The 26456-nt window shown below is 40.8% G+C and overlaps 1 protein-coding gene and 1 long non-coding RNA gene across 3 annotated transcripts in view; one reads left to right on the forward strand and one right to left on the reverse strand.

Moving 5' to 3' along the window:
- Positions 1-26456, reverse strand: part of pvrl2l (PVR cell adhesion molecule related 2 like) — a 521907-nt gene that overhangs the window by 260958 nt on the left and 234493 nt on the right. For both annotated transcript variants that reach the window (XM_034705229.1, XM_034705228.1), the window contains exons 3-4: positions 23270-23513; positions 4109-4402 (exon numbers count right to left, since the gene is read on the reverse strand). In XM_034705229.1, the coding sequence (XP_034561120.1) occupies positions 4109-4402; positions 23270-23513 (538 nt within the window). The remainder of the gene's footprint in view (positions 1-4108; positions 4403-23269; positions 23514-26456) is intronic.
- On the forward strand, positions 1823-4625 carry LOC117828211. Its single transcript, XR_004634358.1, has 2 exons — positions 1823-1870; positions 4122-4625. It is a non-coding gene; the product is annotated as an uncharacterized LOC117828211 (long non-coding RNA).

Raw genomic sequence — 26456 nt, forward strand, 5'->3', positions numbered from 1 at the left:
AAGATAAGTTGGTTAAACTTGTATTGTGAGGGTACGTAGGTGATGTTTCATATGTGACTCAATGTTTGCTTTTGGTTTCACTTTTGACTTTGCCTTGTCTCCAATGTGAGCTTAACCCTCCTGTTGTGGTGGGGGTCAAACTGACCCTTTTAAAAGTCAATTTTAGGCAATATATGCCTTCCAAACCAGCTAAATGCAGCATACAAAAATCTGTCATGTAAAACTATTTTATTTATATTTAGGGCTTTCCAATGTACATTAAGAAAAGTTTTAACATTAATTTTAATGAAAAATGAGTGAGTTATCCTCATTGAGCCATGATCTGTGAGAATTAAAGAACACCAACGGACTAAATATTGATTTAAATGGTTAGTAATGGAGTTAAAAATTAGATTAAAAAAAAAAAATTGTGGGATTTTTTGGGGTTCTGACACTTTTGGATAATTGAATATGACCCAGGTCAAATTTACCCAGGAACATTATTGCTGTTCCAGAGAAACGAACATAACAGGAGGGTTCAAATACAAGACGTAAGTGGCTTCATGCACCTGGAATTACTCAAAATAAGTCAATATTGTTCTGTGTGGTCGTGTGTTTCATCAGTAATTGACATTTTTAAGGTTACACAATGGACCTGTGGTTCAAAATTTAAATGACTGACCTCAACTCACTCAATTTGCTCTATATTCTGGTTTCACAGAGAGGTTGAACCCTGGTACTTCTGATAAAAATCCTTCCTTTACCAACATTAAAAGTGTGGCAAGTGCTGGAGGTAACCAAACAGCAGTAATAATATGTATGGCTCACATTTATTTGTCCCTCAGACATCATATACAGCTGTATTTTTGGTTCTGAGAGTCCCCTACGTCGCACAACAGCTTACAGGTGGTTTGATGAGTGTTGTATATGTTTGTATCATCTATAACTTTAAGATTTTAGTAGATTTACTATCTTTATTCTCCTATATCTATGACTTATTGTATGAACTTAATTGAAGACCTTGAGTCATTTTTTAAAACGAGGCTGCAAAAAAACGATCTGTTCCCCCTTTGCAGGGAAAGCAACAAGGACATGCAGATGAGACAAAGCAGCCACATCCCTGAAATCTGTATAAAACCCTGCTGCAGCCGTTGAATGTTTTGATCCTGTGCAAATTAAAGGGGAATTTAACAGATTGGATGAAAGCCATGTGTGGATGCAAACTTGTGACTATAAATGTGCCTTCTTAATTTCCTACGCTCCTGTGGGGCAAAAGTTTTGTCAGAAAAAAATACATAAAAGTGCAGACAGTTTGTGTGGCTGACTTTTTCAGATCTGTCCTTTAAGTTTGGCTGAGCTTTATGAAAAAGGGTGTTACCTAGTGCATCTGTTTCATCTGTCTGTTTTTCTGTTTTCTCATTAATTACAGAATCTGGATTCATTTGTCTCAGTCTGCTTGGGAGTAAACTAAGGAGAGACAGTGGTGTACAGAAAGACCTTGAACAAATCTACAAATAATGCAGCGCACACTGCAAGGCTGTTGTTTGGCCCAGGAGCAAAGGATCACTACTGTCATGAGTGGATGTTTAGTTTTATTGTTTCCTTGTTTCTTGCCTTGGTTTCTCTTTGATGTATTTTGTGTTATAGGTTATCCTTTGTCTCCCTTGTGTGTTTAGTAAGCCATGTCTCTTGTGTTTTTTTCTTAGTCTTGTGTTCTTTTTTATTTTGTAGTTCGTTTACCCTGTGTTTCCAGTTTACTTTTACTTCCTTGTGTGTTCCCCTCCTTTTTTGATTACACACATTAGTTTCACCTGTGTCCTGTGTTCCACACCTCTGTCAATTACTCTGAGTATGTAGTTCCTCTGTTTCCCTCGTCCTGTGTTGGATCATTGTAAGTCTTCTCTGTGTTCCCAGTGTTTCTAGAGTTTTCTTTTGAATTCAGTTTCCTGGACGTTTAACTAAGTTTGTTTGTACCTTCTGTTCTTTTATTATTAAATCTTTATTTCTCTGCACATGGGCCCTGCTTCAGTTTTCCCCCATTGTGACGACTATACTGCAAATCAAATGTAGACTTAGTCATAATGATACACTAGCTGTCACATTGTACATCAATCATAAGCCACTGTATCTGTTAATGGAATGACTAAAGATTTAAACATCTTCAGGCAGTAGTCAGCAGGTTTCTTTGGGTCATAAATTGAATCTAGAGGAAAAAGTCCTAAAGGCTGGTTACAGAAAACTCTTCTCCCATCATATAAATTAAATACTGCGTACATGAACACTCGTAAAATTTACCCTCTTGTGTCATGTACATCCAAACAGCAATAAATCCCCACTGCACTCGTTGTAGAATTCATGTTTAAGATCTTGTCAAAAGCAGTGACATGTTCTGCAGGGCTGCTCTGCTCTATATGGGCCTTTACACTTCAGCCCCTTTTACATTTGCTGTAATAAAGGAAACTGTTAAGCCTCTGAAATGTAAAACACAGACGTGTGATAGTGGAGCTGACATCGGTAGCAGTAACAGAGTTGAAACCAAATTGCTGTAAAATGTCACAGACAGCATGACGTCTGAGTCAACATGACAGAGAGGTTCCTGCTGTTAGTTTACACCTGGGATGTAATCAAGTGGCCAATATCCTGGTTGTTAAAGAGAAAATTGAACTTACCACTAGCCTAAAGGGAAGAAGAGAGTTGGATACTAAAAACTGAGCACCATTTGTTTAACACAGCAAAACACAGGAGAGTCTGCAGGTGAACAATGTCTGGTTGGTTTGCTAGGCATGGCTAACATTAGCAGAGCTAGCGCCACCAGCTTCCTGTCCTTACAGTTTAAAGTCCATGCTTGTCAAGTCAAGTCAAGTCAACTAAAAATAAGATGTAGGATGTCTCACTCAATAGGTAATAAAAGCCAGTGCGAAAAGGTGCGTTTTAAGTAGAGATTCAAATTTCTCAAGAGTCTGAGCATGCCTTATATCAGGAGGCAGACTGTTCCAAGGCTCGGTCACCTCGAGTTTTCAGCCTCGTTCTTGGAACATCTAAAACCACCTGGTGCGTTGACCTGAGTGCTCTGGCCGGAGCATGTGGGTGCAAACACTCAGACAGATAAGGTGGTGCCAGCCCATGTAAGCTTTTAAAAACCAACAACAAAGTCTTGAACTGGATCCTGAAACTGACAGGAAGCCAGTGAAGAGTAGCCAGTACAGGCGTTATGTGCCTGTGTTGGTTTTACATTTTTCCAGTCAAGTGGTTATCCACCAGTTTAACCAGGCAAAGCATTTATAATGCTTTGTCTATTTTCTAGATCAAATTACTGCCAAACCGCACCATGTTATGAGATGTAATCTGTGATGGTTTGCATCTGGGTAGTAGAGCATTGAAACGTAATGGCAGTAGCTATTAACTGGAGCTACAGCCCCAGCGAGTGGCAGATAGCTGTGCTACAGATCAGACACAACATATCACCAGCATTTCAGGCCTGCAATAAAAATATTAACAATAAGTTAAACAGATAATTGATGCTCGTAATGTTGACTAGCGGAGGGTGAAGACGTTCATTTGTGTAGTCGATATCTTGCCCTACGTGTTTCTGTAATGTAGCGCAGCTTAAAATCACACATTTGGACACTAAATCACAGCATAGCTTCATCAGGGCGCTGCTGCTGACTCTTATCACTAGAAATGCATCTTTAAAGTATTAAAACATTGACTTTTACTTTAAGGTAACAATGCAGTTGATGTATTCCTGTGTTACACCATGTTAAATAGAAAAAAGTATTCTCAGATGTTACAGAAAGTCGCCCTGTTGTTTCTGCTCTTCAGATCATTAGAGAGGTGACTTAGGCTGTGTGTGGGAGAAAGTGCAGCACATTAACACCCTGAAGTATCATCTTCCCATTATTGCTGTCTCATAGCTGAAGTTTTTTATATTTGGCATTCTGTGTCATGTCTATATATTAACAGTGACAGGTCTGTAAGTGACTGCCAAAATAAAAGCCCAAAGGCTCTGGCAGTGGTCTGATCTGTGTCTCAAGATGTTGGCAGTCTGCACTTTTGGAGAGCCAAGTTATTTGTATCTTTATTTAGACCTGCATCAGACTCTAACACAACATTTAAAGTGTCTTCTTACATTCCACGGACAGCTTGACGGTGTTGACCCACGCCTGCTCCTGCGTCCTCTGCTCCACCATGCACGTCAGATCTCTGCCGTTGTCTGCAGGTGTTGGAACCAGACGGTACTCACTGCGTACCGTCACTGTACCATCAGGCCCGTTAGTTGTGCTGGTTGAATGGTTCCCTCCGACTGACGGCAACCATTTGATGGTGGCTGCTGGTTTGCCGTCTGCTGCCTCACACCGGGCCACCACCACGGACTTCGGGCCGGCTTGGACCGTCACAACTTTGGCCGAGTTCTTGGGCTTGGCTGAAGGGAAAGAAAGACAGAGACGTTAGAGAGTACAAAGAGAGTTATGAGTTAAAGTCAAGCGGCAACCTCCAGCCTAAAGAATTGAAGCCGATGAGGAAGTGATACAAACTGAAGTTCCTCAAGTGTCCACTTGAAGCTAGGCTCAAGAAGTTTTGAAAACTACATACATACCAATTCAAAAAAGCATGAGCAAAAAGCAAATAAACAAAGTCTGAATTGCTCTTTTCTGTGAATTCTTTCATAATTAGGCAGTTTCAAAGATATTAAGATTACAAGTTTTCAATTATGAGAGGCACAGCTGACTTGATTGACAGGCAGGAACACTGTAGCTGTTGGCAAGGAGGCTCAAAGCCTGCCTCTTTACCTCACACTAGCTCAACAGAAGTTAAGTTGAGTTCAGCATTTCCAATATGGCTCCCGCCGCCGATCGGCTTCCAAACAGCGCTTCAGAAACAGATGGGTGACGTCACGGATACTATGTCTATTAATTATACAGTCTATGGTTAAAGTCAGACCAATGCATATCCAGCCTGTTGTCCAATAACGGTTACTTTTGGTTCCAAAAGATGCCCACAGCCACCAATCTACCAGCAGATGCACCACCCACCTCTACTGGTCTTAGATTAAAGAGTCTTTTCGATCAAACCAGCACTCAACAACGTTTTTTTTTACTTCCTGTTATGACACTGTTTTCTCCACATGCATGATTATGACTTAATGAGGGAGAAGAGCTGTTCAAGAGTGTTGCTATGTATCCTAGCATGTCTTTACTGTGCTGGCTGTTTTATTCTTAGAGCACCATCTTCTTGTTGCACAATCAAATAGCTCTCTTTGCATATTGGTTGCACAAGCATACAGTGCAAAGTCCAATTTCAGATGGAAAAATACACTGAATTTTATGGTGATTGTCTTCAGTTAAAAACATTAACACAACCAGTGTTGTCCATGGCACTGAGGTTTGAGCTAACTTCTGTATCATTGATTCTTTTTGCTGGAATTTCTTCTATTTTTTTTAACTTAGTTTTTATTTCAAATTCAACAATTTACACAATAGTATTCACAATTCTTCATTTTTCCTTTTTTGTTTACAGCTGTATCTATATGATTACAAGGATAAGCACAATAATAGAATAAAAATAACCCAGCAAGATAGATATAACTTAATTCTATCATAAGGTAAAAAATATAAATATACATACAAAAAACAAGAAGAAGATAAAAACAGATAAATAATAAAGGAGGTAAGAGTTGGGGAGTGGATTTGCGCGTTTGTGCGGCCATGTGTGTGCGTGTGCTCGCGGGTGTGTGTGTGCGTGAGCATGCGTGCGGTTACACATGTATGTAGTAGCTTCAGCTTAGAAGCAGTACTAAAATGGCAGGGTTCCATCTTTTCATGAATGTTTCTTTCTGTAGTCTTAGGGAGTGTGTTATTCGTTCCATGTGATAGATTGAATTTCCTCATTCTGTGACCTCAGGTGTTGCTCTTTGTTTCATTTGTTGTACACTCTCCTGAAACAATCACATTGAGGGTTGTTATTAATGATGTTTTCCTAAATTCCTCTCATTTTGTTGTATGCGACAGGACAGAAACAGTAATGGAGCTACTGGAACTAAAGACAGAAAAAGTTAGTGAATTATTAAAAGTACATTTCCTTTCAGTGCATTGGCTGTAAGCTTCTGGAGTCTGCAGTCGGCACAGAAATTGGTTTATCTGTCTGTTCTGTGGTGAGTCAAGAATGTGGTCCTTGATTGTAAAAGACTGACACGGACCATTTCATATTTCTATTAACGTTTTTTTAAATGGTTGAAACTTTTCTGTACTCTAACTCTCCTACAGCATGACTGTAAATAATTCAATATAGCAACACGCTGTATTAATGTGTATAATTATTCATGTTAATAAGAAAACTACACCACCAAACAATGAACCAAACATTGGCGTATCATTAGCTTTTAGCGTTACCCAAAAACAGTATTAATCCTTTCTATTAAAACGACTCCAGGTCTAGTTTTTATGGCATGTGAGAGTTTGAATTGTAAACTTTCTTGGTTTTCTCACAGGAACAACAGTTTTGCACCAATGTTTTGTGTCCAGTTCATTCTTTGTGAACTGTGACCGGCAGTTTTGTGCCACTGAACAGTAGCGAACCGCCTCGACAGTGTTGACCTTCAGAGAACCAAAGGGTTGAAAATGGAGCTTTTGTGTCTGAACCTGTGCTGCAACACTCTCTTTTATTTACTCTTCTCTGTCCAAGTAGTCAGTGACCTAAGATCGTGTACGAATACATCTATGGACTTGATTGTGTGAACATGACAATGCGTTCATGAACAAAGCTTGTGCAACACTGACTTAACTAGACAATCCCACTCAGCTGAGAAAGCAGTAAGATCTTTCTTTTGCTCTCTTTTTTATTAATGAAGAGCTTTTTGTCACTTTTTATGTGAGCAACTGGGTGAAATATCCTCTAGTGAGACTGTCTTAAAATTTGCACAGTTGTCTACATTTTTAAAGGTGACATATCATGCAAAATGGACTTGGCATGTCTACAAACCCCCCGAGAATGAAAAAAATCCATTCTGCCCCTGTTTTGATTTCTCCACCTTTCTGTAAATGTGTCTAAAACGAGCCGTTTCAGACTTCCGTGTTTTTGTTACGTAACAACAATATCCGGTCTGTCACGGAGTCAGAGCTCGGAGCTTGTTCAGCCCATAGACTGTATAAAATAATACTGAATCCCCCCTCCGTTTTTCATTACCTGCACACATGTGTGCTAACAAGGAGCTTAGGAGAGAGGAATGCTAGTTATAGGCTGTCTTCTTAAACACAAAGGTCGGTTTTACTCCCCACGTCTGCAGATTTGAAGATCTAGTGGCTGATTTTTATTTGTCATGGATAAGTGCTAGCGCTAATTAGCATAGCCACATAGCTACACGTTCATAGCTGTAGCTGTGTACCAAGACACACGTCAACATACTGATAAATAAAACAACAAGAAACACTAAATCTGTGACCAATCCATCAGAAAGGTCCTGCTGCCTTTCTGGCAGAGGTCGGTTTTACTCCCCACGTCTGCAGATTTGAAGATCTAGTGGGTGATTTTTATTTATCATGGATAAGTGCTAGCGCTAGTTAGCATAGCCACATAGCTACATAGCTACATGTTCGTAGCTGTGTACCAAGACACACGTCGACATACTGATGAATAAAACAACAAGAAACACTAAATCTGTGACCAATCCATCAGAAAGGTCCTGCTGCCTTTCTGGCAGAGGTCGGTTTTACTCCCCACGTCTGCAGATTTGAAGATCTAGTGGGTGATTTTTATTTATCATGGATAAGTGCTAGCGCTAGTTAGCATAGCCACATAGCTACATAGCTACATGTTCGTAGCTGTGTACCAAGACACACGTCGACATACTGATGAATAAAACAACAAGAAACACTAAATCTGTGACCAATCCTTCAGAAAGGTCCTGCTGCAGGCACCTCTTCGTCAGGATCAGATTCTGGATCAGATTCAGAGGGTTGAAGTAACGTGATCTCTGAGCAGCCGTGTATATTCAGCCAACATGTAAACATTAGATCAACGTGCTGGAGAGCCGAGGCCACATCCACTTCCTGAGGGGGCGTGGTCAGAGAGAAAACAGAGTGTTCTGAGGAGGACTGTAGAAGAGGGTTTTTCAGGCATGCCAAAATCTGATTTCAAAGTGGTTTTTTTTGAGCATAAACTTTAAAGACATGTTTTGGGGACCACTTAGACCAATATATATTGATGAAAAAAGCGTGATATGTCACCTTTAAATGTCATCGTGCGTCTGCCCTTTCTATGAAAGCTCACTTCTACTCCACTTTACTTTTGATTTTGATAGCATGTTGTGCAGACCACTTCATTTCAAATGAAACCACTCATTTCAGAGCTGTGGGGGTGTTCTGCTATGCCACTTTCTTATTATGCACCAAAACTTCATGTTGCCATGCACATTAACATTTGGCTCAGACTTCAGTGGTTGGTTCTTTGTTACTGGGAGTCTTTTGTAACAGAGGTTGGAAGGGTAATATGCATTGTACCTAAGTGGACTTTGTTTCTGATTATGAACTCCCAACCGGCTTTGATTCTCTTTTCTTCCTTCCTGCCATTTTATAGCCAACAAGTCAACACAAAGAATCACTAGGTTAAAACCACAGACTGTGTAAACATGGATGTGGTCTCCATAGCCTGCTGCCGCAATTCTGCAACGTTGCTGGAACAGAGTTCCACCATCACTACACCTTCATACTTGCACATTGCACTCCAAAAGGGTGTAATATTGGTGTCCCACTGTGTGATTATGACGTTGTGGAAGCGCCAGAGGCATGGTTCATTAACACACACCGTGAGTGCCACATTCACACACTCAAAAAGCAGGACAAATAGGAAAAGAAACTCTTTTGTACCGGTAGCAGCTAGCCTGCTTAACGATGCCGCATAGCTGTTGTTTCCCTGTTGTTACTGTTGTTACTGTTTTGAATGTTTTGGATGTTGGTGTGACTTGTTGCACTGTTTTTTTTGTGTCACCGCTGACGGAAAGACAAATTGCCCCCTGGGGATAATAAAGAAACCTTGAACCTTGAACCTTGAACCTCTGTTACAACCTCCGATGATCAGAGGCGGAAGGACATTACCCCACCATTACGCTTCTGTAGATTACACACTGCAGTCGAGGTGTAACAGGCCTTGAAATGGCAGCATGTAAGCCCCCAAAAACGTCACCCATTGGTTCCCAAAGAGGTTTTTTGGGGGGCCCAATGATGACAGCGGAGATACTGACTCCAACTAGCTTCGGACTAATGAAGAAACCAGTTAAGAAAAAGTTAAGGTCATAACCAAGCAAGCAGTTACAATCAACCAACCTGTCAGTCAAATCTGCCACAACCCAACACTGTGCAGAACTCTTCACCAGAACTAAAACAGGAGAGTTATAAACAAAACAAAATAGAATCTTCCCCTGAACGAATGACACAAATCAACATACGTAATAAAGAAACCAATACAATGTTTTTAGCATGAGGGTGTAGGTATGTTTGATTGTGCTGTCAATATGACCATCTTAATATGGGTTATGATAGGGTTTCTTTGGCTTTTAAAGGCAGCCTCTAGTGGACACTTGAGGAACTGCAGTTTTTTGCACTCCTGCATTGGCTTCATTCTTCAACATTGGAGGTTGCTGCTTGGTTAAAAATTGGCCCAGTGTGCACTAATATAGTACAGACACATTGATGTGTCATCCTGATCCAGTAGCACTGGGGTATTGTTGACCCAGCCAGAGTGTTATGGTGTGAATTTCACCCAGTACCCTGGGGCAGAAAACCACCAAACAGAAGTGTTGTTTTGATCCAGATTTACAACCGTGATGGAAAAATAGCATCAAAGCTGGGTCAAAAAACCCCATTGGTCCTGTATCAAGGTAACTCCATGTTACTCTGTTATTCATCAGCACACACTGGCCCAGTTTAACCCAATCATCTGTTACAAACACAATAGGCAGCATTATAATAATCTTCAGGTCTTACATTTTGACTTGACCTTAAGATATGCTCAAACAGGAGACAAATACAAAGAGCAGGGAGCAGAGACAAAGACAAGAGAGAAGAGAGTTCAGGCACAAAGCCACAGAGAGAAACAGAGTGGCCAACAGAGGAGTCAAAACAATTGTAAACAGAGAGAGTGTCTGACTGTGAAGAAAGGAGGAGGGAGTAAAGCAGTAGTAGCAGGAAGGGGTTTGCATTGATCTGCCGGCTTTAACAAGTCGGGTGTATCCATCCCTGATGTGTTTCGTGACATTGCATCCAGTCGAGCCCGCTGCTACTTCTCACATCAGTCTGAGTGCAAAGTAATTAGAAGGCAAGCAGGAAGCCATGCTAACAGAGCTGAATAAACACTTCTACCTCCTCCACCCCCCTGAGGTGGGATCAACAGGCTGCATGTAAGAGTCTGACAGGTTGACAGGAAAAAAGCATAATAGTAACGTTTCCAAACACAAATTAGTGCTCCAAAAGTCTTTGATTTATGAAACCAAGCCGAAACCATATTCACCCACTCTGTTACAAGGTGTTCCAATTAAAGTGTGTATCAAGAGATTAAGGTTTGTATACATTATTTTTTTTTTTATTTGATTGTTTGTTTGCAGCAATACACTTTGGCAAACTCCCATCAACATAGATAACACTATAGAAGTGAAACTTACTCTAGAAATGATTACAATTCATAGCCCCTTGAAATTTTGCCTTGAAAAGAAAAATGAATTTTTAATATCAAACTAAGAGTTTCTTGAAATGTTAAAACAATCTAAGTGAAAACTGTTCAAGAAGTTAAAGGAAAAATAGATCAAAAACATGTCATTTTGGTGTTGTTGGCCAATTCCTAAGACTGTCTTTATTGTGAAACATGACTCTTAAATAGTTTAGTATCTCATGTAATGAGTCTGAAATGTACTTAATTTCCACTTTCTAAATTAACTGCAGGAAATGTTCAACCTTTTACTTTCTTCAAATTTTTGGGACATTTTCCCCTTTAATGGAAAGGGCTGCTGAAGAGAGACAGGAAACGCAGGAAGCAGAGACCAGTGGAAGACATGCAGCAAATGGTCGAGGCAGGGAGTTGAACCTGTGACCGCTGCAATGAGACAAATAGCCGGACTATAGCCTCTGTATATGGGGCGCACGCTTAGACTGCAAGGCCAAAGGCGTCCTTATATATTCAAATTTTATGAGGTGCACTATCATATCTGGATTGACAACTTAATTTAGAATGTAGCGACTTTAAGACAAAAGTTTGTGAAGCGTTTTGACAGTTAAGTAATATCATACATAAGAACAAATCATAAAAAACAAACACTAAAAGACCAAAACATGATAAACGCAAACAATGGAAAAACCGGTGCAACACAAGATCCCAATAACATTAACAGAGACCAAGAGGACCAACGATGTGTGACCAAATGAATGAAATGAAAACTATTAAGGGATATTAGAACAATGACAAAGATTGAAGCAATAAAAGAGATTGAAGCAATAAAAAAACAAAGCAATCAAAGAGGTCACAGCGATACAAAATAAGGAAAAGTCAATACAATGACATGAAAAAATCAAACAAAATAAAATCAATAGTGTAGTTGAAACCATTTAACAACCACACATTCCAAATATTCCCTGAATGGTGAACTACAGATGCAGTTCTTATTACAAATAGTAGCACAAACATAACTGGAAAGCATAAATAAGAACAATATGAATCCAAATACCAAACCAAAACAACAAGATAAACTCAAACAATGAACAAACAGACCAACATAAGACCCATGGCACCACAAGAACCCGACAAACATCATTAAGTTAGAAAAATAACAATAAAATGAGATCAAAGTCATTAAAAAGGTAACAGCATAAATGAGATAGAAACAAAAAAGAGACAGAGTCAAAAAAATCTGATCAAAGCACCAAGAGAAAGATCAAGGTAGTAGAACAAATGGTAAATTACAGACACACTACTTATCACGTTTTGTGTATATCACAGTATTCAGCTTAGAGATGCACTGGTGGCTGAGATGCATTGCCATATTCTCTGAGCTCTGAATGCAACACTCAATTACAGCTAAGTAGCATTTTGCGAATGCTCTAGTTTAACAGCCAAACTCCCAACACCTACTGGATATTTCAACATAAACTCCTACGTCCTAAAAGAGTCAACTGCAGCAAACTTGCAGAAACTGCTAACAGCACATATCGTACCAATAATGCAAACAGACACATTATAATTGTTTATGTTGTAGCTTTATCCTCTTTCCAACCCACCATAAGAAAAGTTTACAGACTTGAATGACTATGCTCTGAATTTAGATACTAGGATGATGTATGATGCTGTTAATATAAATTGATATGACAACAGAAAGCTACTGAGGAGTAGGGTTACATGCCCTTTGTTTAGCTTCCAATTTGGAGACATTCTCCATGAAGCCCCAAATCCTCTTGCTGGTAGGGATTCTCAGGACCCCTCAGCAAACCAGATGCTTGCCCTAACTTGAACTTGACACTTCCCTAAGACTGCCTTTCTTTTCACCTTGGCAGCAGTAGCAGAACAAGGCCTATGAGTGGATGAATGCCAGCTTGAATCATAAACAAGTCGGGAGAATTTGCCAAGCGTGAAGATTTGTAACTGAGTGTGAAGCCGGCTGTTGCAGAGTGAAGGTGGCGTTCACACAGGACAGCTGACATCTGTCGTAGACACAGAGTCTGTGGTAAAATCACGCAGACACCCAGGAGCTAATTAGTGAAGCTCAGAGCTGACCCACATTATTACTTACATTTGGCCCACATTCTGCCGTGCTACAACAGACGTGAAGCCTTTGCAATCTGGCTGCAAGGACACCAACCTCACCTTGATATCGTGGAGAACTGGGCCAGGCTTCATCCGCGCTGTAGCCCTATAAGACCCAGCTTTAAACCAGATTACAAGTAGACTGTTGAACCTGGCAGAGTCTCAAACTGCTGCAGGTATAAAGACGAGCCATTCAGGGACCAATGCCAATATGCAACTACCACTACTGACCCATTTACCTCCTTAAATCATCTGAATTTGACCCAGAAAGATCCCCTGTCTGGGTTGTGTTGCTGTTTGCAACTCTGAGAGCATCTGTGGCAACCATTGGATGCACTAAGTACAACTTTAACAGGCTGATAAGACCTTAAAAGACCTATACAAATCTACTGCATGTGTTTTGGAAGTGTTGTTTCTGCATTCGCAGCACACTGCTCCTCACTGAGATTGTTCAGGGTCATTGCAGATCATCTGCTCTTGTCAGCCAGCGTACAGAAAACACTAATTTAAAAGGTCAGGATCTGCAAAGATATAAGAAGTACCATCTCGTTCACATGGTGCACCAAAATAGACACAAACCAGCTGCTCCTTAGATGAGCTTTAAGAACTTATTTATCTTTATGGTGCGTCGTTTCCTCACCGTATCAATAAACACTGCTTTTTACTAATTTCATATTTTCCTCACATCTTTCAGGCCTAACTGGAACCAACTGGACCAACATGGGAGCATGTTAAGGCTCTGGTTCAGGAGGTAAAGCACAAAATGTTGTAGGTAAAGACTCCTGGCACTAAGTTGCTCCGGATGGGTAGCCAAGCGTCCTTTATGGCAGCTCCAACCCATTGGATGTGTGTGTGTGTTAGTGAGTTAGGTGAATTAGCAGCCAATTATGAAGCACTTTGTCTATTAAGGTAGAAAAGCTGTGTTTAAGTGCCCTTCATTACATTACCATTAGCCATCTTAGCATAGTGATGGGGTGAAACATGGAGACAAAGCACTGTGCTTGATAATGGCCTCACAGAGCTGCTAGTACAAGTGTCATATGTGTACCTTTGTACTTGTACGTGTATCATACTGTATCATATCATATTGTATTGTATTGTGTTGTATCATATTGCATTGTATCTTAACGTATAGCTTCGGATCTTATCTTGATCATGTCTTATTGTGTTGTGTTGTATAGAGTTGGATGGTATAATACTGTATCAGAAGTGAACTGTATTGTCCTACTCTCAAACTAAACACAAAGTTTGGTTGTTAAACCAGCATGGCTGTAGGTTTCATTTCTTTGATCACTCCTCAGTGTAACTTTTGACTGACCTTTGACATGTTGTTTTTGTGTGTTTCCTACACTGTCCCTGCCTGTCAATGCCTTTAGTTAACACTTCTCTGAATGTTTTAATTTTTTACTGGGGAAGCTTCCTACGACTGAAAAAAGGTCAAGTTGAGAAACAAAAAGTCACTCTGACTTTCTGGAGAACTTAATCTGACCTTTTGAGCTGGCAAACTGTTACCCTCTGCTTAAACTCCATCGATTTAAGTGCAAAATGGCAATACACTAAATCCTCCATATAACCTTCACCAACTTCAGGATGTCAGCCATGATCAGCATTGTTCTAGGATCACAAAACAAAGTCCATAGAATAAAAAAACGATTCTGTAGAGCAGACATATTTTGATTCAGCAGCAGTGGCTTCTGGCACATATTAATACTTCCTCCACTCTTTCTCTAAACAAGAATTACTTCACTGCTGTATCCTGATGAAGACTGCCAAGTGATGGATTTTTGTTTTGTTTTCTACTTTGCTGCATACATTAGACAGAAAAAAAAAATCAATAAAAGCTTCTGGATCTTGTTAATTTTTTTAGAATTCATGTCTCACCAGCTGCCCAGGTTTGTAAACATCTTCTCTCAGCTTGACACTCTGCTGCTGAATATTTCCAGACATTGTTGGAGAAAAACATCTGCTTGGCTCTACGACTCCTCGGCTGTTAAGAATACATGAATATTCAACGAAGAAAGGAATATTTTACCCTGCAATTATTCTGGTTGGTGTGTTGTTTTGACAACTTATTATTGGCTGCTGGAAATGTTGACTAAATGCATTAATTAAAGTTTGAGCCTAATTTAGCTCATTTTAAGCATGAGAGAACCGGCTAAGTGCCTAAAATGTTAAAATTAAGAAAAAAAAGAGAATCATTTCACAATTCACCATTGTCATGCAAAAAAAAACAAAAGCTGAAAATGTACCATTTGACTTCTGAAGCCAGCTCAGGGTTGCCTCTGAACACAGATACAAACAGCACCTTGAGGCCTGGTGTTTAAAGACCCTTTCTGCTGCTGCACAGAAATGTGTTTCACTGAGTCAGTGTTCCTGTTCGAGGGGTTACAAAGACTTTTGGTACCTTTCTCTGCAGTTTTAAAAAATTGCCCGAGAAATGATGAGCATAGTGGTGGGTGCTGTTCCAATTCAGCCAAGGTGTTGATACTCAGCAACATTTTGTATGTTTATGCATCTGCTTTTCACACAGAAGAATGTGAAAGGAAGATAATGGATTTACATCTTTTCTTCAGGTAATCTTCACCTGCCATCAATCCTAAAGCAAGGTACAATTCCCCTCCTCCGATTACAGTCGACAAAGTCACATATTTTTGAAGGTTACAAGGATGATCTTTCCTGTGGTGTGAGGTGTTAAAGGTGACATATCATGCAAAATCGACTTTTTAATGGTTCTCTACCTGAAATATGTGTCCCTGGCATGTCTACAAACCCCCCGAGAATTAAAAAAATCCATTCTACCACTGTTCTGATTTCTCCACCTTTCTGTAAATGTGTGCTGAAACGAGCTGTTTCAGTTTTCAGTGTTTTTCATACCTCACAACGCCATCCGGTCTGTAACGAAGCCAGAGCTCGGAGCTTGTTCAGCCCATAGACTGTATAAAATACAACTCAACCCCTCCTCCGTTTTTCATTCCCTGCACACATGTGTGCTAACAAGGAGCTTAGGAGGGAGGCATGCTAGTAGTAGGCTGTCTTAATAAACACAAAGGTCGGTTTTACTCCCCACGTCTGCAGATTTGAAGATCTAGTGGATGATTTCTTGGAAAAGTGCTAGCGCTAGTTAGCATAGCCACATAGCTACATGTTTGCAGCTGTGTACCAAGACACACGTCTACATACTGACAAATAAAACAACAAGAAACACTAAATCTGTGACCAATCATTCAGAAAGGTCCTGCTGCAGGCGCCTTTCCGTCAGGAACAGATTCTGGATCAGATTCTGAGGGTTGAAGTAACGCTGGTCTGCGAGCAGCCGTGTATATTCAGCCAACATGTAAACATTAGCTCAACGTGCTGGAGAGCCGAGGCCACATCCACTTCCTGAGGGGGGCGTGGTCAGAGGGAAAACAGCCTGTTCTGAACAGGGCTGACAAAGAGAGTTTTTCAGGGATGCCAAAATCTGATTTCAAAGTGTTTTTTTGAGCATAAACTTTAAAGACATGTTTTGGGGACCTCTTAGGCCAATATATTTTGATGAAAAAGAGCGTAACATGTCACCTTTAAGACTGTCACTTCCTTGGTCTGTTCAGCCCCACTGATTTTAAATCACATTAAACATGTTCAATGTTCACATTCAGATATTGTGTTTTTGGGGGGACAATGAGGACAGCTGAGCATGCACTTTGTGGATGATCAGGTTTTGAGTGAAACGAGAGCCAATGGAAAAACAAATTGTGTGAAGAAGGAAGTACAACAAACAGCCATGGCAACGATTGAAAAAACTTAGTTGGAAGTCAGAAATGGTGGACCAACTCGTTGATTTGAGGCACTGAGTGTTTATACAACATGTCCTGTAAACAACAACTACACTGACAAGAAGAGGAGTTTTGCTACAGTGGATAGCAGCCAAGCAGCTAGCAACATTTCACTTGACAACCATCCCTTAGCCCCCCTTGTTTTTTCACTCTAAAGTCACGTTTGACCAGGAGAGATTTTGTGAGATTTCAAGTTTTGACAGCTTGGAATGTGGTTGCCAGTGAATTTCTCCTCTTGGTGCGGTGTGCCTTCTTGGCCATGTTGTTGCACGCCACCAATCGTGAAAACAAAAGTGTTTGATCTATGTGTAGGCTCTTTGAAATTTTCAACACATTTCACATTTGCTATGACTTTTTAAATCTTTTAGTGTGTCTGTAGCTTCCTTCAGTGCACACTGCCAGGCCATACAACTATTAAATACATCATATCACATCCAGACTGAGTGGGTGGTATAAAGTAGTGACAAACTAATATGTATGTAAGGAAAAATGTATGGTGAGTGGGTCATTATGACAGCAACAATCCCAACATCATGAGACAACCAGTCCTGTAGCACTGCCTAAGCACATACTGTGTTGGGCTTTTTTTGGTTGTTTGGTGTCTGTTTTCTTCAATTTGATCGATGCCTCTTTCACTCAGCTCCTTGTATGTTTTAACATCCCTCACTGCTTCTCACTGTCTCTCCTATTCTTTTCTCTGCTGGTTACTGGTCAGCCATTAACACCAAATCTAAGGTTCTGTACTGTCCAGCAACATAAAAAATATCCCCACGTTTTTTTTTTACAAAGCCATCAGAAACGTACCGTTTTGCCACATTGTCAACAGGAAGAGGGGGAATCATGAACTCTACAAACAAGCCAGACTCCTCCCAGCAGATTGATGTGATGTTGCATGTGTGATCTTGTTGTCGTTGGCATCGCTCTGCTGTTCAAAATTAAAAATCATTTTCAGGTGGTTTTGACCAATCAGAATGAAGTATTTAACACAGCTAGTAGCTTAGTAACAAAACAAGCTAGCACTCTTTTTTAGAGCACTGATTTGAAAGTGTGTACACTGTATCAGTAGTACTTAAAAAACTGATCATGTATGACAATGGAAGAAACTTTCAGATGTTGCTTCTGTACATATTTAGGATTATGAGATAGTTTGTAAGTAACACACCTTGACAGTTTTTTAAAGGTATAACCAGGCTAAGGAAAAAAGTACCAACCTGGTCATTTCTTGCTGAGAGAAATAAATAGGAGCTGAATCCCAATCTGACACTTATTCCCTCAACCATGGACTCCAGAGTTAGACCCCCCTCTCTCTGCTTCTCTAACCTCTAGACTCCCACCGCCTCCCTCTTCAAACTCAACACAGTGAGAACAATTTTTCCCTGTGAGGGTTTAAAAGCAGTCCTAACAGGCTACTGATCAACTCGACTCTCCCTCACCTGCAATTGTGTTTCTGTCCTGCTGGCTATACTACATCCAATAAGTCGCTGTGTAATTGGCTGCCACTGGTTTTGTATGGTCCCCGTCCAAGATGATATTATACCTTTCACTGCCAAGTGAGTCATTCTTTATTCACATCCCAATAAGTAGTAATAAGATTGGCTGGCTATGGTGCTGTATCCAATAAGTTATAATACAATTGGCTGTCAGGATTATGTATTCATACTCAAATAAGTTGTGATATGATTGGGGTGCTGGTGGTTCTATATCCAATAAAAAGTAATATGATTGGCTGCCAGCAGTTGTGGATTCAATATGGTCTAATGCGATTGGCTCTTATGGATTCTATATCCAATAAGATAAAGTATGAGCTTCTTCCAGTGACTTTGAGCTACTTATTTCACCAGAATCAGTCCCGGGGAGCTTGGCACTGCTCTAACTCCACACAAAAAGGCGAGTTGGAGGGCTTTACAGCAGGTATTTCCCAGTCTGCCTGTGCTTTGTGCCAGCAACAGCAGTTTAGGAGACTTAGCCCACATCCATGTGCAAGCCAGCCAGAATCTCTCTCTGTGTTTTCTCTGCATTACAGCCAACTCCTGCTTCTCCTGTGTGCTTTGTTCACTGAGAGTGGAGCTTCCAGAGTGGATTTTGTATTGTTGTGTGAAGGTTTGTGTACAAAAACTACTGTTGAAAAAATTAATGGTCCAGCTGGGGGAACACAAAAGGAATTGTAAAACACTTCTATTCATGAACCACGCTGGCTGCAACAATCGTGGCAGCACATTGGGAATTTCTGGCACGACTTCACCCACTTTCAAGTTGTTTGGAGAAGGAAAAGTACAAAGAGGGCAAAACTCCAGCAACACATAGAGCATGGGGAAAAACGTTACTATCAGACAAACGTATTTCAGCTTGGCACTGTCATCAGGGTCACCGTGATCATTTTCAAACTTTTACACAATATACAACAACCAGGCCTGCACACTGACCAACAGCAGCCACTGACGACCGGATTTCGACCTGTAACATAAATATTTAAGTCTGTCAGCTTGTGTGTAACCACATGTCCTTTCTGACAGTACATGTCAGCAGGAGGAGGTGAAAGCAGGTGTACTGAAGAGCACAAAGCTGGAGGAGCTGCAGCCACCAGCGCCAGTCACAGGAAAAGAGAGAGGAAGGAGTGAGAGAGGAGGGAGACAGTTTGAGACAGCGCTGTAAGTGGGCTGGGACACAGTACTGCCACTTATAAATTTAACTCCGAAACATATCAGGACTTTTCTGCATGCCAGAACTGCCAGTACCCCTTCCTATCCCCTGTATGTTACAGTTTCTCTTAGTGATTCATGAAAACACCTCATATACACAACCTCTGGTGCACTGTCGCTCACATCCTTTCGTGGGCACTACAGGATGCTTACTTGTCTGTTTTTTGCCGGGTAGTAACGTCAACAACTGTAGAATGTAATATCATTACTTACAACTACTGACTGCACCATACATATGCCAACAAGTGAATAAGTGAAGCACCAGCAGTAGTTTTTTTCCACTTAAAGCACTGGTTACAGGCTTGCTACCTGGCCAGAGGGAGACATGGAGTTGTTGGGTAGTCCTGAATCCTTGGTAGACTCCCTGCATGACATATTTAAGAGGGCTAGTATCTGTTTTTCATATTTACATTGACAGATTCCCTGGTATAAGTTGGTTTATTAATGCAATTTAATAGTAATTGATTGCGTCAGTGTCTTGGGGCAGGGGTAGGCCCTCTGAGGTCGCCTTGTCTTGAACACACGCAAAAACCTGTCAGCTGGCCTGGCTTTAATTATCTACAAAGTTAAACCCCTGTTAATAACTTCTTTCATTCCACTTAATTACTACAATGAACCAAGATGAATGTATTTCTACTGTTTTCAATTAAGCATTGAGAGTCACAGGAGAGTCTCTGCAGCACTAAAATAAGAAATCCCAAGACCTGTTGCTGAGGCAGCAACCAATTAACTACAGTGCTGCTTTCAATTCTTTTAGAAACCCAGCTCTGTTGCAGATCTTTGATTTTACTGGGACCATATGAATAAAATATTGTGTAAGTGGGCTCAACTTGTGCAGGAAAAATACATGTTTTAGAGGGCTCTCACACCTCACCCTAGCATAAGAAAGAAAACTCATCATATAACAAAACACATGCATCAAGCAAATTACATTTAACTACAAGGAGTGTGAAGTCAGTCAACGCTATGCTTGAGTTCAAAGTGCATCATCTAAGATCATCCCCTGAGTCAGCCATTAGGATATGAACTCTGCAGGCCACACACACTGTAAGCAAGCAGAGAAAGGGAAATATTGTTATTCACATCCAGACATAAAACCTCCTCAGTGGAGGAAGACACCAGGCGTCTGAATCCTTTGTAAGCCGAGTGTGAACGGCTGGACATGTGGGTGGATGAAAAACACCAGCTGTCTCCGATTACAAACAGGACGCATCAGCTGTTACCAGCAACTAAACATCCACTCTGTGCAGAAAAAAATCAAAGACTGAGGTAACTTCAAGCAGTTTTCAAGATTTCACATTATGAGGTATTTGCTCTAAGTTAGCAGTGCTTACACCTTTTGATTTGTTGGTCATTTGATGGAATATATTGTCAATATTGTCAATTACTTTATGAGAGCAGCATTATCCAAAGCCTTTAACTGTACCCCACCATTCAGATGCAATCAAGAAATGCTCGACATCCAGCTGTAGCTGCAACTGCTGACTGGTTTGATTAGCAGGCCAAATCAGCAGGCCAGTTTATGATGATCGACTGCCTGTTGTTTTTAGACCAGATTGCCTCATTCACCTCACGCTGGATCATGGCCTGTAACCTCATGCATTATCAGAGCCTTTAGCTTTTGGCAGGATCTTAGTATTTTATCTAGGGAGGTTCAAAAACAACTTATTTCCTACTTGTTACCCAGAATATAAATTCCAACAAGTGACAAGTCTAAAGGTAAGAAAGAGCCCACACTGAATCAACTTCAAGATCCTGCTCATCACCTCCAAAGCCCTCAATAACCTCGCCCCCTCATACCTGACCGACCTCCTTAAACGCCACTCCCCATCTCGCCGCCTCAGATCATCAGATACTGATCTCCTGTTACCCTATTACCAAGACCAAACACCACACCTTGGGGGACAGAGCCTTTACCATCGCTGCCCCAACCCTCTGGAACTCCCTCCCTCCACATATCCGCAACTCTGACTCCCTTCAATCATTCAAAATCCACCTCAAGACCTTCATGTTCAAAAAAGCATACAACGAATAACTCCCATTCCCTGCACACCTTGTTTTGTTTTAGTCACTTTCTATTATATTTTCTTCAACGTTTATTTAAGGCTTCTTTGAGTACCCTGAAAAGCAGCATAAAAGTCCTATCAATTATTATTATTATCAAGAAAACAACCAGAATTCAGTCAAAATGGAGCACAGTGCATCAAACACAACTAAACACAGGGTCACAGAGTCTGCATTTAAATGATGTGTATTTGGTTTACTAAGTGAGGCTAACATTAGCAGAGCTAGCACCACCAGCCTTCTGTCCCCTGATTGAATGGTTACATACCAGTTTAACCAGAAACAACCGACATACAACTATATCTTCATTTTCTAGATCAAAGTACAGACAAGCTATCATCTGTGCTTGTTTATATCTGGGTAGTGAAGCAGTATAGCATTTTGACAGTAGCCATTAGCTACAGCCCTGGCTAGTGGCCAGTGGTTGCACTAAAGCTTAGACAAAATTTGACCGGCCTTTCAAGGCTACAATACCAAATCAGTAACTGGTTCACCTACTACTACCCCTGGTGCTGACTTGCGAGGGTGGCAATGTTTAATCGTCATGGGGACTTAATGTGCACATGCCTAATTTTACCTTGAACACAATCTTAGCCAACAGTCTTACACATGATTTTGGTCTCTGACCCCATGCAGGATTGTCAAATCCGCTACAGTTTGATCCAAACAAGAAGTAGTACTGATACAGGTGGGGTTGCCCTGCCCAGGATTTTGGGCCCTATGAAAAACTATCTCATTAGGCCTCACCACTTCACAGATTTCCTTATATGTCTGAGGGCTCTTGTCGGTCATCGAGCCTTGGATTTGTCCTGACTTTGCATCTCTCCACAGGAGAGTAATTGTATCAGTCAGGATAGAGGCCTGAATTAGAATATCTGAGAGAGAAATGTCAAGTGGTTTGTTGCCACTGATTCTGCATACATTTACATTCAGAAGTATACTCTATGGTGAGAGTATGTTAATCGCCTTTATCCCATTATCACTACAAGGGTTCTCAAAACGGAATTAATTCATTAATTTGGCCAAAACCAACTCTGATTACATGTAGGTATGTCAAGAAGGTCTCATAAGAGCTAAAAAATGACAAGTAAATGGCGATTTTTACAACAAAGGGTAACATTAATCAGACTACTTTCATGCCAAACCATGAAAGGATAATAAAATATACAAAAACTCAATATTGAGTCAACAAAAGAGCACAGAACGATGACTAAAAGCAAAGGGTGGCTCACTTTGTTCCTCTACATCGCTTTCTTACTAATCAGTCCCCGCTGTCAAATCAATCCAAATTACCTCCACTTATTGTTGGAGAATAAATTAATATCAGCCATATAAACCAGCCAGAACTGTGCACAGGTCCATTACCAACGCTTGCTGACAAGCCGTCATGTTTGAACAAGCCACTTTCTGACGGGAATTCATTTTCCATTCTTAAAATAATCAAATAGTTGAGACCTAATTTCATCTTGTGTAAAAAATATTTTAATCATCTAGGAAAACAGGGTGAAACAAGCTTTGCCCTTTCAGTCTGAAGAGTGATTAAACAGTATGTCTAAACATGAGAGACATGCAGCTCTGAGTTTAAATCTCTCTCACCTTTTTTGTTTATCACTCTGTATACCTTCAGAGTGCTCTTCAAATGCTTCTTCTCAGGCTCTGGCCCCGACGGGAACCTCTTTTTATAGAAAGCAGTGATAAGCAGATGGCTGGGGAGGCGCTTGTCAAGGCTGATGTAGCAGAACAGCTTTTGAAAGTCTGTTTCAAGCACAGCCCTCTTTGCAGAAAAGTGGAAACACTGTTGACCTTTTTGTGCTCTAACCCTTTATGTTTCCACAATAAAAAACCCTCAAAAACTCTCAGCGATACCTGAAATAATCAGCACTCTTCTGCTGACAGAGTTACAAGGTTTATAACAAAGACCTCTGTACTCACCAAGCATGACGAGGGTGGTCGTCCCTTGTTCGTTTCCGGTGGGGTAGGTGGCGTACTCGCAGGTATAGCGGCCAGCATCAGTCATTTTTAGGTTAGAAATCCTGATGGATGGGTTCTCCAGTGTGTTCTGGAGGAAGATGACTCTGTCTTTAAAGGACGGGTTAGGGAAACTCTGTCCATAGATGGGGTGATATACAGCAATGTTGTCCCTTTGACCATCGACAGGCTCCCATATCCAAGACACCTGAAAGAACAGAGTTTGTGAATACAGGTCATAATGTTTGTCATGTCTGTTTGTAGGTAGATGTTACACATTTCAAAACAGCACTCAGTCTAATATTTGTTTTGACTGCAACTAAAAATAATAGTCCAACAAAGAGAAACTAAACTGACAATGTGGGTCCACCCTCACAAAATCAAGACAACTGGCTTAAAACTTGGCGAATGGGCAACATTTTCCAACACTGTTATAGACGTACAAACAACCATCACTGAATTACTATGAGTCTAAGGAAAATTTCATAGTGGGATGGCTCTAAACTGAAGCTCTGCTGATTACAGAGGCATTAGTGTTTTATGACTTCGAAGAAGGTTTATAGATCTAGTTTTTGCTACGTTATTATGAGAAAGTGAAAGGTTTGTTTTTGTCAGGTGGTTGGTTGGGAGACTGGTATGTTGGGTGGTTAGTTGGTTGGGTTGGTGGATAGGTGGGATGATTGTTTGGGTTTCAAAGGGTTTGGGAGGTTGGTTGGTTGATTAGTTTGGTTGGTTCAGTGTGCTGGCTGGTGGGTTTGTTGATTGGTTGGTTGGTGAGTAGATTAGTTTGTTGGCAAGGTGGTTGGTCAGGCGGTCGGCTGGGTGGGAGGGTTGGCTTGGTTGATTAGTTTGGTTGGTTCAGTGTGCTGGCTGGAGGGTATGTTGATTGGTTGGTTGGTGAGTATGTTAGTTTGTTGGCGAGGTGGTTGGTCAGGCGGTTGGTTAAGTGGGTGGGTGGGTGGGTGGGAGGGTTGGGTTGGTTGATTAGTTTGGTTGGTTGGTGAGGGGGTTGAGTTAGTTGGTGGGTTCAGTGTGTTGGTCAGGTGGTTGGTAAGTTGGTTGGGTTTTATAGGGTTTGGTTGATTGGTTTGGTAGGTGGGAAGGTTAGCTTGTTGGCTAGGTGGTTGGTTGGACGGTTAGGTAAGTGTGTAGGTGGGTGGGGTGGTGGGCAGGAGGGTTGGTTTGGTTGGTTGGTTAGTTGGTTTATGGTTGGTGGGGGGGTTGGGTTAGTTGTTGGGTTCAGTGGGTTGGTTGGTGAGTTGTTGGGTGGGTGGGATGGTTGGTCTGGTTTCATAGGGTTCGGTTGGTGAGTTGTTGGGTTTTATTGGGTTGTTTGGTTGTTTGATCCATTAGGTTTGGTTAGTTGGTTTATAAAAGTATTAATGGGTCTTACTTTCAATTCAAAGCCACATAGCTAAGTTTCTTCAACAGTTAAAAGCTTCTTCATAAACCCAATGCAGTGATTATCCAAGGAATGACACAGTTGTCTCCCAACACAAAGACAAGCAGAGACCCCTAAAGTGTCAAATTTGCATCATTATCTATGAAGTGTAAGCCATTAGTATGCTACTTGATATAACTACCTTTTTTTTTACCACCATAAGACTTATGTCCATTAAATCTCATGTTAAAAGGTTGAATTATATACTTATGTAGTGCTACACTGCAGCAGTATCTAAAAGTACACATACTAAACTTGTCTAACATTTCTCTGAACAAGTATTGGAATCGACTCTATTCTTTATTTCATGTTATCTCAAATACTCCCACTTGTCGTGGCAAAAGGTCAGTCTCCTCAGAGTAAGGAGCAAAGAATCTATTTCAAGATGAAATCAAAAGGTCTTTTAGATTTGCAGACTCTTTCAAGCATTAACTTTCAATTACACAGAAAACAATTTGACAGGAAGTTGTCTTAAAGGCTTGACTGTCATAGGATTTCTGATTTATGAAAGTTATTGACTTCTCTCATGGCTGTATGAGGCTCCTCCACGAGGGAGAATACTGTGATGTTATACCAAATTGATTTCCTTTTCTCTCCTCTCTTTTCATTTCAAAGTGACAGTGTTAAATACAAACTGCAGGCTAAAGAGGTAGACCAGGAAGGAGAGGGAATAAAGTTCATCAATACGCATTTAGCAAACATCTATCAGGTTTATGACGTGCTGAGGGAAGGGAGAGAGAAAGCTGAGAGGGCTGAAGGTTGCAGTGAGGAAGACGGATTGTAACAGGGCCGTCAGAACAAATTAGTGGATGAGACTGGCTCGTTAGCCGGAGACTGCAGAGAAAATATGATAGCTGGCAATTAAGCCCGTTTGCAATCTCAGGTTTTTTTCATACGTGAACAAATTGCTTATTGATTCCATCCTCATCTCTGAGAAGGACAGATCAAACCAGGATCAAATTAAACCAGTGAGCTGCTCACAGTGATTTACTTTAGCCTACTTGGTGTTTGCTAAAGCATTAGAACAGTTCAGGTGCTGTCAGACAAGTTTTCATCTGAGGTTTGATACTTATAATGACTCCCAAACACTCAGTAGATTCTACTCTTGTGTGCTCACACGTCTCATACTGCTCAGGCTAAGTTCTGTGAAGTAAGCCGTTTGTAAAAACTGAGCTCAGAGCTAGCTTGGCGTTGTTAGAGGGCACCTTATAGTAACTGCAACCCTGGTTCCAATCCAATGCTGGTGCCAGGCTAAGCCAAACCCATGTGGGGGCTAACGCATAAAAAGTGACATTGATATTAATCCTCTTATTGAAACTTTACAAGGTTAGGCGGTTTCCCTCCTGGTCATCATCTGACTTCTAGAGAGCTAAAAGGTCAGTTTGCAGACATTAGACAGTACATATGGTGTAAACTTCTCTCTTAAGTTACAACCACACTGACATGATGTAATTTATCTTCTATAATGCATAACTTCTGCTGTGTCCACACCGATCCAAGATTTCTAAGCCCCTTAAATACAGACGTTTGGATACACTGTTAACCCTGTTTCAGGTTGTCAACTCCAGCGTTGCTTTTTGGAGAGCATGGGCAGAAACTTTTGTAAAGAATGATGCAGACACCCACAATTGCTTCTTGAAATGGTCCTTCCCTGATTCATAGTAAATGCACTGCACTTATGTGGCTTCTTTCAAGACTTCTTTCAAATAA

The sequence above is a fragment of the Notolabrus celidotus genome, chromosome 16 (genome assembly GCF_009762535.1).
Source record: "Notolabrus celidotus isolate fNotCel1 chromosome 16, fNotCel1.pri, whole genome shotgun sequence".
In the NCBI taxonomy this organism is placed as follows: domain Eukaryota; kingdom Metazoa; phylum Chordata; class Actinopteri; order Labriformes; family Labridae; genus Notolabrus; species Notolabrus celidotus.